Source organism: Varroa destructor, unplaced genomic scaffold, assembly GCF_002443255.2.
Source record: "Varroa destructor unplaced genomic scaffold, Vdes_3.0 BEIS01000004.1, whole genome shotgun sequence".
NCBI classification, from domain to species: domain Eukaryota; kingdom Metazoa; phylum Arthropoda; class Arachnida; order Mesostigmata; family Varroidae; genus Varroa; species Varroa destructor.
The window spans coordinates 18,184,644-18,200,962 of NW_019211457.1; the positions used below are offsets into that span (position 1 = coordinate 18,184,644).

The window sequence follows — 16,319 nt, forward strand, 5'->3', positions numbered from 1 at the left end:
CTTGGATTTTTTGTGCGGACGGTTGCTGCCGCCGCTGGCGCTGCTGCAGGCTCTTATTGGCCCTAATATTCCTGCGGATACTGCTATTGCCTCTAGTGGCGGAGTGCTGTTAAAAGCAAATGGCAGATGGGTTGTTCTGCAGCCTCTCACAGTCATTTACTGCTGTCTCTCTGTAGCTGTGCTTAGGGCAGCCGTTCCTAAGTCAGAGCGGGAGCGCTGCTACGGGGGTCCTGGCTTTTTGTTGGTGACGGTCGTTGCCATGCGTCCCAGGGGCTAGTCGATTAGTGGACCTGTCGATATATCCTGGCGATGATAGTCGGTTCTCTGTGATACCTATGGTGCTCAATGTTATTCTTCGAAGTGGCCAGACGAGTTCTGCACCGAGTACGCGATCTAAAGGATAGTGTCCGTTGTCCAGTATCCTTTAAGCTTGCTGCTGCTGCTGCTGCTAGATATGTGTGATTATGCCCTGTGTAGATTTGTCAGTAATGATTGGAAACGATTGTCGGTCAGTGGTGGTTTTAGTAGACAGTTACTATAGGCGTACTACCGTGTCGCAACTGGAGGCTGCAGCCGTCACCATAAGCTAGACAGCGCTACCCCAGTGCTAATCGCAGCGCCGGCAGCGATTCTTCCCAAAGCAGGCACATAGACGACAACGACGACGACACGGTCGCTTGTGTCACTGCCGCCGTATGGTAAAGGAGAGTGCCTGCCCTTCCGTGTCGTGTCGGCTTCGAGGAGGGCTAGCGACACTGACTGTACCCTACCCTATATCTACGACTAGACGAAGCAGCTCAGGTGTAGCTTTACTGGTAACAGAACGTACGGAAGGAGTCCGCTAAACAATAGTAGTGGTTGGCTATCTGACACCACGGTCAGAATACCGTGTTTTTTGAATTTCAGATAGCTAATACGCAGAGTAGTAGCAACAAGTCCAGCGCGAAGATTACGTCCGTCTACGGGAAGAGAATACGTTTTCAAAGTTTACCTGAGATGTTCAAGAACCGAAGCGAGAAGCTGTGACAAGAAGAGCTGCGAACAAGCGGCAGTCTTGTGCTACGCTAAAGCAGGCAGCAGCATCTCATCACTTCACGGTTTATCTGGGCTCATCACTTTGTGGGGATCGTCCGTGACAGTTGAGTTGCTATACAGCATCGCTTTAGCGGCTTTCGTATTGATCTGGCGTTGTCCGAAGTATTCAGGTGAATCCGAGTTGTACTTCGGTGTATGAAGGGTGGTTCCATGGTGGTTTCATTTTGCGGGCTTTTAGTGTGTGAATCGTGCCTAGTGCCTGGTGCTTGGTATCGTTTGAGTTTATGAAAGGCTGTGAAATAAGAGCTGAAATAGGGACGTACGAAGAAAAAAGTCGATAGGGAAAACCAAGATATCAATCAACTCGTATCAATATAACGCGTACGTACGGGGCAACGAAGAACGCGAAACGTTGCTCGCAACAAATTCAAGGAGTCGCCGTTAAACTTCAAATTTCAGAAAGAGCAGAATTTTGATCCAGCGAAAACGCTGCTCGCTCGAAATTCGATTAGAGTCAGTCGCGGACGAGATGGCCGTCACACGTCTGGCCTGATGAGCGAGCCCAAGAGGAGTCCCCAGAGGTAAGAGCATGTGAGGTGTTTTGTCTGACAAATTGTAGAGTAACCGAATACAAATAGCAAACGAGACGGAAGATGCATTCAAAAGTTGTGCAATTAGGAAAGTTTTCCAGGCATATACAATATCAGCGTTAACATTAATGTAGTCAACAATAACCACTGAGTACAACGTTTATTAAGGCAATATTCTCAATTATTATGTAACAAACCAAACACAATTTGTGTGTTGTAAGCTCTCCCCTTCCACCCTTCGGAGATTGACTTAAACAGTATCCATGACATATGCGTAAAGAAATATATGAAACATGAATATTAATGGTACGAATATACCGAAAGCTCAATGAGATCTGGAAGAGTATCGGTTATCATCGGCGAACGTGTGTCAAGTCGCCGAAATGTAATCTATACTAAATCATACACGTAAGATGACATGTGGACTTCCTTTGTAGATAGGTGGCCTTTTATGTGAGAGTGGGGCAAACATTTTATGCAAAATAAACAGGAGTACGTACAAAGCAAGAAGCTGTTTCCTTCAAGCTCACGAAGTAATGAGGGTGCAGAGCTGTTAATCAGGCTGTCGCCATTAGTAACAAGAGTTGGTCTGCGGATAAATAGGGTTGCAGCCGAAAGGTGGCAAAATTATTTACCTACAACGACTGTTAACAAAGAAGCGATGCTGTAGATGATAATATTCCTTCGAGCCAACAATTACTTCAGCCTTCAAAGGACACTAAACCGCGATTATGGCACGAGCAAAAGTTTGTGCAAATATTTTGTAAGCAAGTCAGCAGTTCCGCAACGAAGTCAGATACACACTTACGTTTTGAGTGGTACGTTTTTTTTTGCTCAGTTGAAAATATACGAAGCGCATCAACAATCCTGAATAGGACATGCACACGATTAATTTCACATTCTTTGAATGATAGCAGTTTCGGTGACTTACGAACATTTATGTTTAAAAGCGATGGAACACGATATCGCGAATGTAAAATGATACATTACGGATGGCTCCTCTATTAAACCGAGTTTTTGTTTGTTGAAATCACGAGTATTTTCTGCTTAATTCCTTTTTAAAAAAAAAACAATTAAAAAATTTTCATTACTCTATGTGGGTTGAGCACGTTCTTATAAAATACCTAATGTGTATGAATCGTTATTATGTGTGTTTGCACACCAGACGCGGTCGCGAATCAATGTATAAAATGATAACTGAATTAATACAAGACTCATCCGTAAAAAGAGAAAGGGAAATTGGATTATATAGCTGGTATGGCTGTATTTTTCTATTGTTTGGTCGTAGAGCAGTTTGGATCGAAAGTATTCAAGTGATGCATCCATGTCTCTTTCGCTCATGCCTTGGAGCTGAGGATTTATTTGGATGGCATTTGAACTGGAAAGAACAAAGCAAAAGGAACGGCCAAATTGCGAAGCTAATAACGAAAGGTGCATATTGCTGGCTGTAAATGAAATTGAGCCCGAATCGTGTAAAATTGTATTGCACGAATGTGCATATGCAATGTGTTACTTATCGACAAAGAATTCCAGTAATCACTGAGTGGATATGCAATCGTTTTACAAACGATATCAGGTTCAGTATTACAAGTAAAATTACGAAAGAAGGCTAGGAACTAATAAGGTTCTGTTATATCTCTCAGCATTTATATTACTTGGTAATCTGCGCTGTTGTTCACTATATTCAGTTGAATTATTATTAAGGACTAGCAAATCGATCTAAATCGTGGCCGACTTTCAGGACTCACGCCTCCTTCACCACATTCAAGGAAGATGCAAAACCTACAACTCTTACTTGTCAGTTTTAAATTACTGATTATCATTTTATTTCATTGATTCAAGTGGCTCTCGTATGACAATATTTGTATAACTCAGATTCGGAATCCACAAAGTTCATATAATTGTTGTCTGTTTTTGGCCATAAAACGATCAAGTTAGATGATGGAAGACTAACGAAGGATCTGTTCATTTGTCTTGTGGTTTATTATCATGGTTGTGTATGTAGTACGTTCATGATTATGTCTCAACGGTCTCCTCACCTTTCCATCTGGCACAGCAATGACCATGACACCGACAACGAAAACGATTATTACAAAGTAGTACAAAGAAAAACAGACGAGTTTGTTTCTTTACCAGTCTGTCGATTTATGCACCTCATCACCTAGAACTCTTTTTCCCAGATTTCGTACGTGTCTTTATGCATTGCTAGTTTAGCAGCGATGAGACGTTGAGTTCTCATTGTCGGTGAGCACCTCTGTTGCTGCAAACCTGAGCTATGATTTATCGTCGTCTACTTTCGCAGTACCTCTTACTGAGCGTTTCAGAGAAAGTATTTCGCGCAGAAAAAAAATTGAGATACGCATAGCGCGTGGAGAAAATCTGATCCAGCGCAGATTTTTTTCTTACCTATGGCGTTCTACCTCGGCTTTATACATAATAGGTGTACTAATTTTGTTTATGTAAGATTTGCACTTGCAACAGTTCTTATTGTTAACATAAATTTTAATGGTTAATCTTGTAATTCACACTAGCGTTTTAGTGGTCTCAGTGATGAAAATAATAATAAAAAAAAGTACTCTGCCCTAATGACCGCTTTTGATATTGAATCGTAATGAGACGAGCACGACTGTTGAGTTTGGATGTTTTAACGGTTAAACATCTACAACAAATAGTGCAATGTCAGCAGTAGAATTTGCTTATCGGGGATTGGAGTGTGGTTTCCGAGGTTTCTACTGCTATTAAACCCGTACCCTGTGAGGCCCGCAATAGAAGCTTTTCTCTCACAGGATGACGGAAGTTGAAACTGGGATGCAGCTAGTGCATTAGACGTTTTTTTTTTTACTTACTGAAGCTGCAACCTCTCACTACTTACAGTTCTATACATGAGGAATATCAGTAATTATAGTAAGTCTTTGCACTTAAATATACATATCTATATGAAATCCTTATCTATATGCTTCGATCATTATTTAGACAATTTTTATGCTTAGTATTGGTATAATTCGCGATGAAAAATTGATTTTTTTTATTTGAATTTTTTTACATAAGCACATGTTTCATGTGTATGCGAGCTCTGTATTCGACTCGGAATAAATTTAACTCTTAGGTAAAAAAAAAATTGTGGTCAAAGGAACAAATTGTTTTTCTTATGACAGCATAATCTGAGGCCACAATGAATACAGCTTTTTAGTGCTTCTTCCTAAGAAAAGCGAAAGATTCGTTTCTTGACATGCCGTTATCAGTGCAAAATATACTACTGAAAAGAACCGTAACCAAAGCACATAGATAGCTCAATACGTTGTAAAGTCGTTTGAAATTAATAATAATACAATTAGTTTTGATGAACAACAGGTATTTTGCTAAGATTCAAGTGGTAGAGAAAGAACTCTATATGGTGACCAGCAACGATTGCGAGGATAATTTGTATTTGAACTTTGTATTGTCAAAGTACAGTGGATGAACCATATTGTTGTATGTAATGTTTTTGCATGTAGAGCAGTTCCTGTTTTGTTTAATATAGAAATGACGATCGATTCTGAAATATAGGGTAAATAAAATAAGTTACCAAACTAAACAAAGATATAATATATAATATAATAGCTCATTGTAACGAGCTCATTTACTGAAAAACATGCACGGATTATATTCTGCTTCTAGGTATCGTTTCGTTAACTTTCAGCTGGCTTATTGTCGCATACATACAGCGTCGTTTAAAATGACGATCCATTTGTTGCCAGTAACTGGGACTCCTTTATCTGTGCTCATTTGGAGGCCTTTGTCTATTTAGCTGTCGCTCTATTCACAAATCTCTTAAAATACGTTGAACTTTTTTGGTAATGTATCTCTGGCAAAGGGAAAAACAATTTTTTAAACTAGATGGAAAATTGCGTGCATTAGAAAAAGTTAGAAACGAAAAACGAATTCCCTATAATAAAAGCCTAGTCGAGCTATAGTTCCCCTTAATCTGTGCGAGAGAATACCGATATATTTTTCCTGTCGTATTCAATGGCATGGATGTGAAAGAAATACGGAGGAACATTTTTTGTTGGTTTATTTAGTACCTAACACCTTCCTCTAGACGAACATCACCATCATCAAAAGTTGAACGGTAACGTTAAGTCACCATAGATACTCGTGCTAGCCATGGTATATTAATGGAGCCTTTTGATGAAATTGCTTGGTAAAAGACTTAGCGATTGGGTAGACACGACCTCAATGAATGTTGCTTAGGCAACGGGAAAGCCACTTGTTACATTTATAGTAAAGCGAACTGGCACTTCCTTGCACTTGCTACCACTATGTCCGTCCTAGGCTGTCAATGAGACCCGCATCACTTGCCGATCATAGGACGACCATTATTTTTCGGATTTACTAATTACGCCTTAATCGTAATATTTGTAGTAATAATAGTTTTTATTATTATTCGTGTGATAACAGAGATCCAATTCAACTCTAGGTAAAACGTCAGCGTGCTAGCATGATTATCTCTTCAGTTACAATCTACTCTTCTCAAGCATATACACAGATCGCAATTGGCGGCTCATTTTTTTTTTCGCTAAAATAAACACGTAAGATTTCCACGCCTAAGATGCGGACCTAATTAGATGGTAGTTGTTCCTTACACCGCATTTATTTTATCATAAATTTTGTGTAACTTTAGAGCTGCCTGTGTTGCCTTAATATTACGTAATGCCAACATTAATCTCCTTGCTTGAAAGCAACTCATTTGCATTCCAAAATGCCCGCCTTTCTACTCAGATTCTGATGCCGGTCGAATTAGTAGAACTGGAAGAACATCCTCAAAACGGCCATAAATGGATTACCTCCATCGAATCGTGTATCAGGTTATCCATAGTAGTACCTCTAGTTACATCAAACCTAATAATTATAAGATGCGTGGGTGAATTTCCTTAATGGTCTCTATCGTTGTACTGTGCCAGCTACACATCTAGGATGAAGGTATATGTTGCAAAGCAGCGTCCGCCAAATCTGATCAATAAGTTTAGAGTACAACATATTTTATGCATTCGTATTATGACGAACGATTCATGTATACGTACAGTAGTGTTTGCAAGCGACGAAATATGTCTCAGCACATCCAGGCCTTGTCCCCCGCTAGGGAGCAAATTGCTTATAGGCTGATGTAAAAATAGGCTGCCTCCTAGACCGTGAAAGCTAAACGTATTCAACAGTAGTATTGAATAGATGAAAATAATGAGCCAACGCGTCGAATTTGACCTGTTGGCACTGGCCGACTTTTTTAGGAGTTGCTCGGCTTCTTGTTTTCCACTTGGATGGAAAGCCGTGACTCATAATTGCTTGAGAGACTACAGCATATATCTCCTCTGTTACAAAATGATTCGCCGATAGGTGTGCAACAGATACACGACGATAGCTTATGAATGGTCAAATTCCCATTGGGGGAATCACTTGGCTTGAAGCAATCGAATCATCTGGAACTGGTTGATAACATCTCAGTATAGAATACAGAGCTGCACCTACTGTATTTCATGCTGCGCACTAGATTCATGCTTTTCGTTGTTGTTTCGTACTTGATGAAACCCGCGTGAGCTTCAAAAAACCATTGTTTCCTTCTGAAGGCGAGAACATATAATGGCGATGCTTTGGTAGGCGTGTTTTGCAACCATAAGTCTCATTTTAGGATTGTTATTTGAATATATTGTGATAATACAATTTCTTCACTGGAGGCCCTTTTCACTAACTAATAGTTAAATGGCAAATGCAGACGTGCTGAGGTTCTATTATCGACGCAATAGATACTAGTGGTACCGATATACGCTATCACATGTCACAAACACACCGACATTTTTTCATGCTTTTTGTGCCCCACAACGCCAGATAAGTGTTAGCTGGATTTGTTCATATCGAGTTTGGAACGGATAGTGTGTGCAGTCCGATCCGACGTCTACCACGACTCAATATCTTACATGCATCTAATTCTTCTAACACATCTCTACGTTTTCTTTGCTTTCTTTTATTTTTGCCGTTCGATAATTTTCAGTAGTGGCGGAGGCAGTGGCAGTGGCGGCGGAGGCGCTAGCGGAGGTTTGGCGGGAGGTCTCGGCGGGGATTTGAAGGATCACAACAACGTAAACAACCCCAACGGTAGTAGTACATCTCTGAACAATAACAACAGCAGTAATAACTACCAGCATAATAACATAAGCAGCGGTAGTGGCAACCACAGCAGCAAAAGCAACGCCAATTTTCATACGAATAACGGCAGCAGCAGCTGCAACTTTAGGAACGTCGACAGTTCGCTCAGTAGCGGAGGGACGAACAGCGAAGCTAACAGCAACAACAACAGCGCTAGTAACAGCAGCGGAAGCAATAGTCACGTGAACTGTCAATTCAATTCATCAAGTTCGAACAGTGTCACTGGGGGTGCGTCAAGCACCGGCTCCCGTTCTGGGGCGGCCGGGGCTACCTTTTCGGCTGCCGTTAACGGTAAGGATAGTTTAGTAAACAGCGGGCGAGAAAACAGTACTAGCCCTACAAAAGACTCACAGGGTTCGTGGGGTAGCGTGGGCAGCGGAGGTCCTCGGGAGAAGGCTCACTCGTCTGGAGGTGGCGGGGGCAGTAAAGGCGCTAAAAGAAGACAGCATCACGACAAGGAACGAACATCGCGACAGCAACAGTACCGAAGCGAAGACTCACAGCAACATAGTGAGAGCAAGAGCCGCGATCGGGACGGAACTACAGAGGGAGGAGCTGGTCACCACCGAGATCGCGACCGAGACGGGAGCACGAGTAGTGGCAGTCATCAGAGGAGCAAAATGTTCATCGAGGATTTCTGGGATTGCTCCATTTGCACCTACAGGTAGGGAAACGTCATCAGCCAAATGAAAATGTTATCGTGATACAGTAGCGATAGATGTAACTAGGCTGGTCTAAGTGCAACGACGCTGATCACGTCCACATTATAGTAAAGTATCATTCTATGTTCGATGTGCTCTCCACAATAATTATTACGACTATATAGTTATTATTAATAGAAAAATACAATTGTCATGGTTATTTAGAGCATGGTCCTTATGCAACCGAAGCAAGCTCCTGGCTCTAATGGATTATGCAGCCAAGGCAAATTATCTCTTATAAAGCGTAGAGCTCGTTTTCATCCATTTATAACTACTCAGCTCCCTTGTGCTTCTCTCAACGCAACTGCTTGTGACACTTGTGTTGCAGGAATAAGGCGGAGGCGTTCAAGTGCGGCATGTGTGACGCTCGTAAAGGCACGTCAACACGAAAGCCGCGGATCAACCCTGCTCAGCTCGTAGTGGCACAACAGGTCGCCCAGGTTGCACAGGCGCAACAGCAACAGCCACGAGCAAAGCGAAGACGGGAACCAGGTGCCCAGGGCAAAAAGCTGAAAAATATCGATCGAAACTCGGATATTCAAACCGCAATTACTGTCAATGGAATTACGGTCGTAATAACAGGTGCGTCGCGTTAGGTTATGTCACTGCGATCAAGCTTCGTTCGGTTTTAGATTAGATGTAGAATTGTACTAATCGGTGATAGGTATCTATAATTTATTTACAATAAACTTTGCTGTATGAGGTTGATGTTGAACAAATTGGAACTGCTTGTTTTCTCAACTGGACGTTTGAGCGTTGTAAGAGATGCGCGGTGCTGGATAAATGAGGCTGTAAGATCTGCAGTTATATAATCGGTTACAAAAAAATAATTTACCGATTACTGTGTTCATAGGGTTAAACGGTGTTACTGATGTCCTAGTTTACCTTATGCTAAAATGCAGCTTGTCAAAATTGTATAATGAGAAAGCAGGGCAGGGAAACCAATATCTTTCGTATGCTCGTTTTCAATCATACGAAGACAATTTTGCTTTCTGTACGTATACTCGACCATATCTATTTATAATTAGCGCTTAGAATAGTGCAGTATTTTTGTTTTTTTTTCTACAGAATAGTGGCCTACTGAAAATAATAAGGTCGTAGTGAAACCGTGATACTTGATGATTCGTGTTCAGTCTCCATTTACTTGAATCAGCAAAAGGACAGTAAAAAGTTTCATCAATCTGCTGTCAGTTATACATGAACGTTTGACAAAGATTGTCGCTTAGTCGCCTTGATTTATTGATTTTAATTTAAATAGGACTCTTTCTCACATTTCAGAATTTAAACCGAAGACATCCTCTCGAAAACGGACGGTAAGCGAAAATTCAGGTGGCAGCAGTGATGGGGGCGGCACAACGGCACAACAATCAGACGACGAATTTGAAGCGACACCAAGAGACAACCATGCTACAACAGCGATAGCATCCAAAGCGTCACCCTAGAGGGACTTGAACAGATACGGCTAAACGATAGGAATACAGAAACTAACCTCTACAAAGGCTCGATGTTTCAAGGACACGATATATGAAGACTTCTAGAGGCGGGGCAAGACAGTTCTATCTGATGTATCGGGTAACGATTCAATATTGATTCAGGCGCGATTCTGGAGTTTGACACGAAAGGTTCCCGACTAGAAAATTCTCCAGGGCTCAAGAAAAGGTCGCCGCGGCCTAAACATTTCTGTATTCGTTTATGCCACCTGTGCATTAATATCATTCTTCTACTCCAGTTGGCCGATAAAGCTTAAAAAATACAGGCCGATCGTTAAAAATCGCAGTACTTTTCTAATGCCCTAAGTAAAAATTATCTGACAGTAGGCACTTGCAGGAATCAACTGAAGGTAAAACAAAAAAACAATCTCCCGGTGATTCTTCAGCGTTAAGCGACAATTGCACGATTTCGTTAGTTGCACCATAACTATCAGTTATCATTCTGCTACCCGATTCTCTTCCTCATTACGCTTATATATGCATTTTGTCGGTGAGACATTTTAAATTGAGCAACATCCACTCCACATAAAATACTTATGGTCTGTTCCCAGGTTTTCCATTTTTCTTTTTTACTTGTTTTGCCCAGTGGGTGCCTAATAAATGGAGGTCATTCATAATGATTCGCCTACTGCCAATATGCCGTCTCAAGTATACTGTAATATCGGGAAGAGAATAATTATTATAATAATGATTTATGGTTGATGAGAGCCATAGCTCCTCCTGTGCTATTGTTTTCGGCGGTGACAATTGCAAGGCAAGTTAGTTGAATGATGGAGACGGGTAAACAAAGCCAAGTTTACAAGTCAATTGTAATAAATGTATTCAATCAATTCAATAGTAATGATGATATATAGTATTTTATTAATGATGATGACGATTCGCGACGTGTGAAATGTATATGAGGGACCGCATTAAATTGTGAAGCCGGTTAGCTAAACAAAGACCTACGATAAGCAAGTTCTCTTGGGGGGTGATACAGAAGAGGCTGGATACCTAGGCGAAACGTGTCATTTGCGTGGATTAACGTGCGAAAACGGTGGCAAAGTGCAACATGTTCGTAATGTAGCTACGGTCTGTAACTATGTTATAGCCGAGCAAGTTAGAACGACTATATTTAGAAGCTAGGAAGTGGCTGTTTTGAGTTTAAGCCCGCAAAATTCACGACAATTACATCCCCGACAAACACCAAGCGTAAATATAAGAATATAACAAAAACAACGTTAAAGCTAGCAGTATCTATTTAAAATACAGACAATTTTGGCTATATTAAACATCCGCAAGTAGAAGACCTAGGTGTATCCTTAGACTGGATAACGCGAAACAGGATAAGGGCAACTAAACAACATCAACAAAATCTAACAGCTCATAAGTAGGAGTACTAAATATGAACCCATCACTGCCAATCAACTATATTGATAACAGTCTAAATAATTATACTTACACAAACAAACAACATATATATATATATATATATATATATATATATAGAAATTAACTTTTCACCGACCTCCGGGAGAATGCTGAACGCGTTTTTCCTACATGCTGAGGGCCGCCTACGGAGGCAAGCTTCAGTGGATCATGGTAACACACGTTGCCAATTGGCGCAGATAAACGAAAGAAAATTTTCTTTTTCTGCGTTCTTGAAAGTGTTGTAAGTGAGTATATATGTTTGGTGGTTCTCAAAGATCCATACGAGAGGAGTAGGTTATTCTTGAAAGATATCTTGGAGAAAAGTTCGGGACAGGTGTGTCGTTAGTATTCTAACGGATCTGCTCCAGGGGTTTATTAATAAACCCACATATGTAGCTAGTAATTATCAAGGAATAACACGATTTAAAACCTGATAATATTAGTATTATTATGATGATTTCGGGGGGTTAAGGTAGAAAACACTGCCCGATGATGTACGAGGAGTGAACGGGTATGGTTGACGAAGACCCATGTGGACAATATCGGCCTGCGAACAGCGCTGCTGGCATAAAGCAAAATGTTATTCATAGCTACAGAAAGGTTATTAATGGTTGTCTAATTATATCTGCCAACTGTCGATTTGTCTGTAAGTAGCTTGATCCGTGTGTGTGCGCTTGGATTTGAGTGGAACGGCTGACTGGGTGTCTGTAGGTGGTAACCCGTGGTAATTTGTCAGGTTAGACTATCGAATGATTATAAATCATATTAATGATACAATACGATATGAATTTTGGTAACGTTGATGACGATAGTAAGAGTAGTAACAAGAGTGACAGTGACTATGATTAAACGTAATGGTAAAATGGCTGCCGATATCGATATGGTGGTATCAGCTGCAGTTCTACAATAGTTCTCATTTGGACCCGTAGTGATGCAGCTGTGTATGAGCAGAATACCTCTAAAAGTATTGCTACTGAAAATCGGCCTTAGTTCCGCTCCATACGAAATGATGTAACAATGGAATAATATAAGATGTAATATTCATCTCTATTTTTCTATTGCGAAGAGTTACTCAGCCAAAACGTTTATTCAAACACAAGCATCGATGAAAATTGTAAACAAATTTAAATTTCTTCTTAATGGCATCCACTGAAAATTACCGAAAAATACAGCTGTTTAGTGCATAAAATATTCTCATAGAATCATCAGCACAACGTAGTAAGTTGTATCATTTAAGAATAAGAAAAAGAAAAGCAAGAAAATTAATACACAAGTATTAGTAAATAAAAATAACACAAGTATTAGTAATAACAGCTATATACAAACGATACAAGTAGTGTGATATCTCTTTTTCGTAATGATGGTATTTCAATAATGAGGAAAAATAGACATTATAGCAAGTACCTTATTCGAAGCTCCGGCATGGGTCTAGAATGAGCAAACTTAATTCCGGTGGTTCGGCTCATGGTGAAGCATTCAGCTGCTGAATGTTTTACACCGTCCCGAATTCTAATTTGAATCACTTCCTTTTCGTCTTTCTACCTCACAAGTTTGTCATCCACACAGACACAAAGGCCATTTCCACATGGTATTATTTATTAGAATGCCCTTTTGTCGACGCCTATGAGTAAGGACGTCCATCCTTGTGAAGGTTCCTACGAAAATGGGGTAGAAATGAAGCATACAAATAGTCCGGTTTCCAAACAAAGAAATCGGGCTCGTAACATCGCATAGATAAGGAGGTGAAGGAAAAAAAAAGTAGTTTGTCCAAAACAAAAATAAAACTGATGTTTCGCCTTAGAGCATGTGTTTGAATATCGCTATGCCATTTAGTTAGCAAAACAATCGCAATTCTCATTCGATAATGTTTATCTTAGCCTAAGAAAACCTATTTCCGCTTAGAAGTGGAAATCTGGTCAATTGGTTTCCTTTCTACTTCTATTTCACATGCAGACGACAAAAACAAACAGGTTTGCAACGAAATCCAGAACGAATTCGCACTAGATATTTACAAGTGCGTGTAAGATTAAAATTAGCATAGTTAGTTAGGAGAAGTTAACAATCGAACGATCAATTCGATCAGCACATCAAAAGAGACCTGTAGAAATTCACTGACATAAGCACACCTGTAGGCAGACAGGCACCCAAGAATCAAACAAGACCAGACACCCCACGCGCGTATACACACTTCTGAAACATTGTAAATTAACGTCTCGTATGTGTTGTACATATCCTGCGTTCTGTATATACCACTTTACGCTTGTCACTACCAATGAATAATTTTACCATATAAAAATGGACTCCAATTGGATAAAACTAGCGTCTTTTTTCTTTCGTTTTAGATAGGTACTTTCTCTTCAGAGTGTACATGAGGTAGTTTCTTTTGCCTGTCAATTTGCCATACTGTTAAAAAAAAGACTATTCTTTTGTTAATTATTTGTAGAAGACTTCCGTTAGAGCAAGTTAAGATTTCTGCGTAAACTTACGTAATATATATATATATATATTACGTAAGTTTACGCAGAATTATATATATATATATATATATATATATATATATATATATATATCGAAATAAATGTTCCAAAAAACGCTATATCAATGAGTAGACAATTATAACTCCTACCCGCAGATAGGAGCTATAATTGTCAAATTAGAATAGTATGCCCCAGTGGTCTTAGGCCTGTAAGGTTTGCAGGCCATACTGCTGCCTTTGATGCAAATCCGCCAATCCAATTCTACGCCATGAAGAATGCAGAGTGTGAACCTCAGCGTCAAGCAGTCATTTCTCGTTAAGAACTGATTATCGTGTGCCGTGGGATATCAATGTGGACGCCAATACATTTATTTTTCACAAGAACACCGTATCACAGTTCAGATCGAAAAAAAAACAAGATTTAATCTAATCGTGTGCTACATTGCGCACAGAGGAAATATGGAATGTTCCAGCTTGAGTGGTTTATGAGTAAATGGACGTCCACGGCTATACAAGTACGGAGAGAAAAGCACGAATCTGCTAGTCCATAGCAAGCTAAAACCAAGTATATATATATTGCGTTCATTTGGTGTCATTGCATGATCTTCAAATGGATACAAAACATGCCTACTGAATTCATATACTTGAAAATGACCTGAGGTTAGTTTTTCAAATCCTTTCTGTTGCGCATAAATACTAATACACACTTGGTGTAAATAAGGAAGAGTATTTAATAAACTTACGAACTTACCGTCTTAAAATTAATAAAGTTTGACTCCAATTTGAAATCCTTTTATTATCTCTGTTATTACGCTACTACAGAAGATGGCAGCTATCCTTATGAAATATTCAAATGCATTGCCTAGATACGTAGACTCACACACACTTTATTACTTCTCGTGAAACTCTGAACGAATGTCAACAGTATTTCGCAACGTGGCCGAAACGTTCGCTCAAAAACATCTTTTCTATCAGACTAATGTAAGCCGTTTCCATACAAGGTGAATGCTTAAGCTGCGCGTAGGCGCGTGTCCCATCGTTACGTGGCTCATGGCTTATAATAGGGCTCCTCGAATATGTTACAATATTCGAATCTGACTGATATGACACGTGAATATAGCGACCCGCCTGTCTTTTTTTCGATTCCTGTCAAGGTGAAATTTCTTTAAAGTATATGAGTTCTCGGTCGCATATTGGATGTAAGTTAGCGTTTCATTTTCACCAATTCGTGCAGAACATAGCGAAACTGGATCTCCTTGGGCTCAAACCTTTTGGTACTGCTATGGTTAATATCTAAATAGATTCAATAATCAAACGCATGTTGCATCGTGCGGTATTTACAGGTAAATTAAGGTCTAACATTTCAGAATATTCCAAACCCAACTTAATAAGCTCTTGTAAGTGTTGCGGACAACTGTTACAGACAAACGCACGAGTTCATGACTAACAAAATGTTCTTTTGTTTTCTGCTTTACTACGCAAGTCTTACATTTGGGCAGTCCTGCGCACTTCGTGCTGTTTGCTTCGCAAGATTTTGTTGTGAAATTCTTAGTTCTGTAAAATATTTGGGCTTGCTTATTGCCCATCCGATAACCCCAAGCATTAGATTATTATTTATCGTATGATTCTCTCGAAACGCATGTAGGTGGAAGCTATCATCAATAAGTTATTATTATATGTCATCCACTGTATTTTTTAAAAGAAAAATGAGACAACGAAAATCTCTATAGTGAATTAATTTGAATATGCGAGGCTCAAAAGTGATCTCTAAAATTTATTGGTGGTATTCTGCCTAGGCCTGCGAATGTCTTATTTGAAAGTACATCTTCCTGAGTATTTGAGAAGTTTAGTAACAGATGATACTAGATTGTAAAGTACTGCCTAGAATCTCATCGGACTACGCTTAAGTAAGCTGTATTTTTATCTAAAGGAATGTAAATGTATGAATTATCGAAATAGAAGTACATATTTCAGAAAGTTCAGGTTTGCAGTTGGCAACTGAACGCAACACCGGTCTAATGATGTACGTTAGTTCGATCTAGAGTTGAGCACATGAAAACTTAAAAAATAGTTAATATAAACTTGCAAATTTACTTTAAAAAATATAAGTTGATATTTAAAAAGTTGTGTCAGAAGTGGGATTCGAACCCACGCCCGGAAGACCGGACTGCGACCTGAACGCAGCGCCTTGGACCGCTCGGCCATCCTGACTCGTGTGTAGGTTGTTAACTTTTCTGTTGTACTTCAACGAAGATAAAAATGTATCAAGCCTCTTATGTCACCATGCTCTGTATCATTAGGTAACTGAGCAACCTTCATGGATTATTTTGATTTTCTAAAATTCGTGGGCGGCAGTGATTAAAAAGAGCGCCTATGAATCGATTCGCTGTTCAAATACTGGCGCCTTTTGCCATCAAAACAAAATCACCTGGAACACATG

The 16,319-nt window shown here is 39.8% G+C and overlaps 1 protein-coding gene and 1 non-coding gene across 5 annotated transcripts; one reads left to right on the top strand and one right to left on the bottom strand.

Moving 5' to 3' along the window:
• Nucleotides 1-75: 75 nt before the first annotated feature.
• Nucleotides 76-13,719, top strand: LOC111249236 (uncharacterized). 4 transcript variants are annotated; one of them, XM_022802832.2, is made up of 4 exons: nt 76-1,616; nt 7,651-8,466; nt 8,832-9,085; nt 9,782-13,719. In XM_022802832.2, the coding sequence occupies exons 1-4, from the start codon at nt 1,588-1,590 to the stop codon at nt 9,943-9,945; spliced, it is 1,263 nt and encodes a 420-aa protein (XP_022658567.1). In that variant the 5' UTR covers nt 76-1,587; the 3' UTR covers nt 9,946-13,719. The 4 variants fall into 4 exon arrangements, with proteins under 4 accessions (XP_022658567.1, XP_022658565.1, XP_086844073.1 ...); XM_022802830.2 differs by having other exon boundaries at nt 77-1,616; nt 7,648-8,466; XM_086987947.1 differs by lacking the exon at nt 76-1,616 and adding an exon at nt 6,069-7,252 and having other exon boundaries at nt 7,648-8,466.
• Nucleotides 13,720-16,006: 2,287 nt separating this feature from the next.
• TRNAL-CAG (transfer RNA leucine (anticodon CAG)) lies at nt 16,007-16,090 on the bottom strand. Its single transcript has one exon. It is a non-coding gene; the product is annotated as a tRNA-Leu (tRNA).
• Between the last annotated feature and the right edge of the window lie 229 nt (nt 16,091-16,319).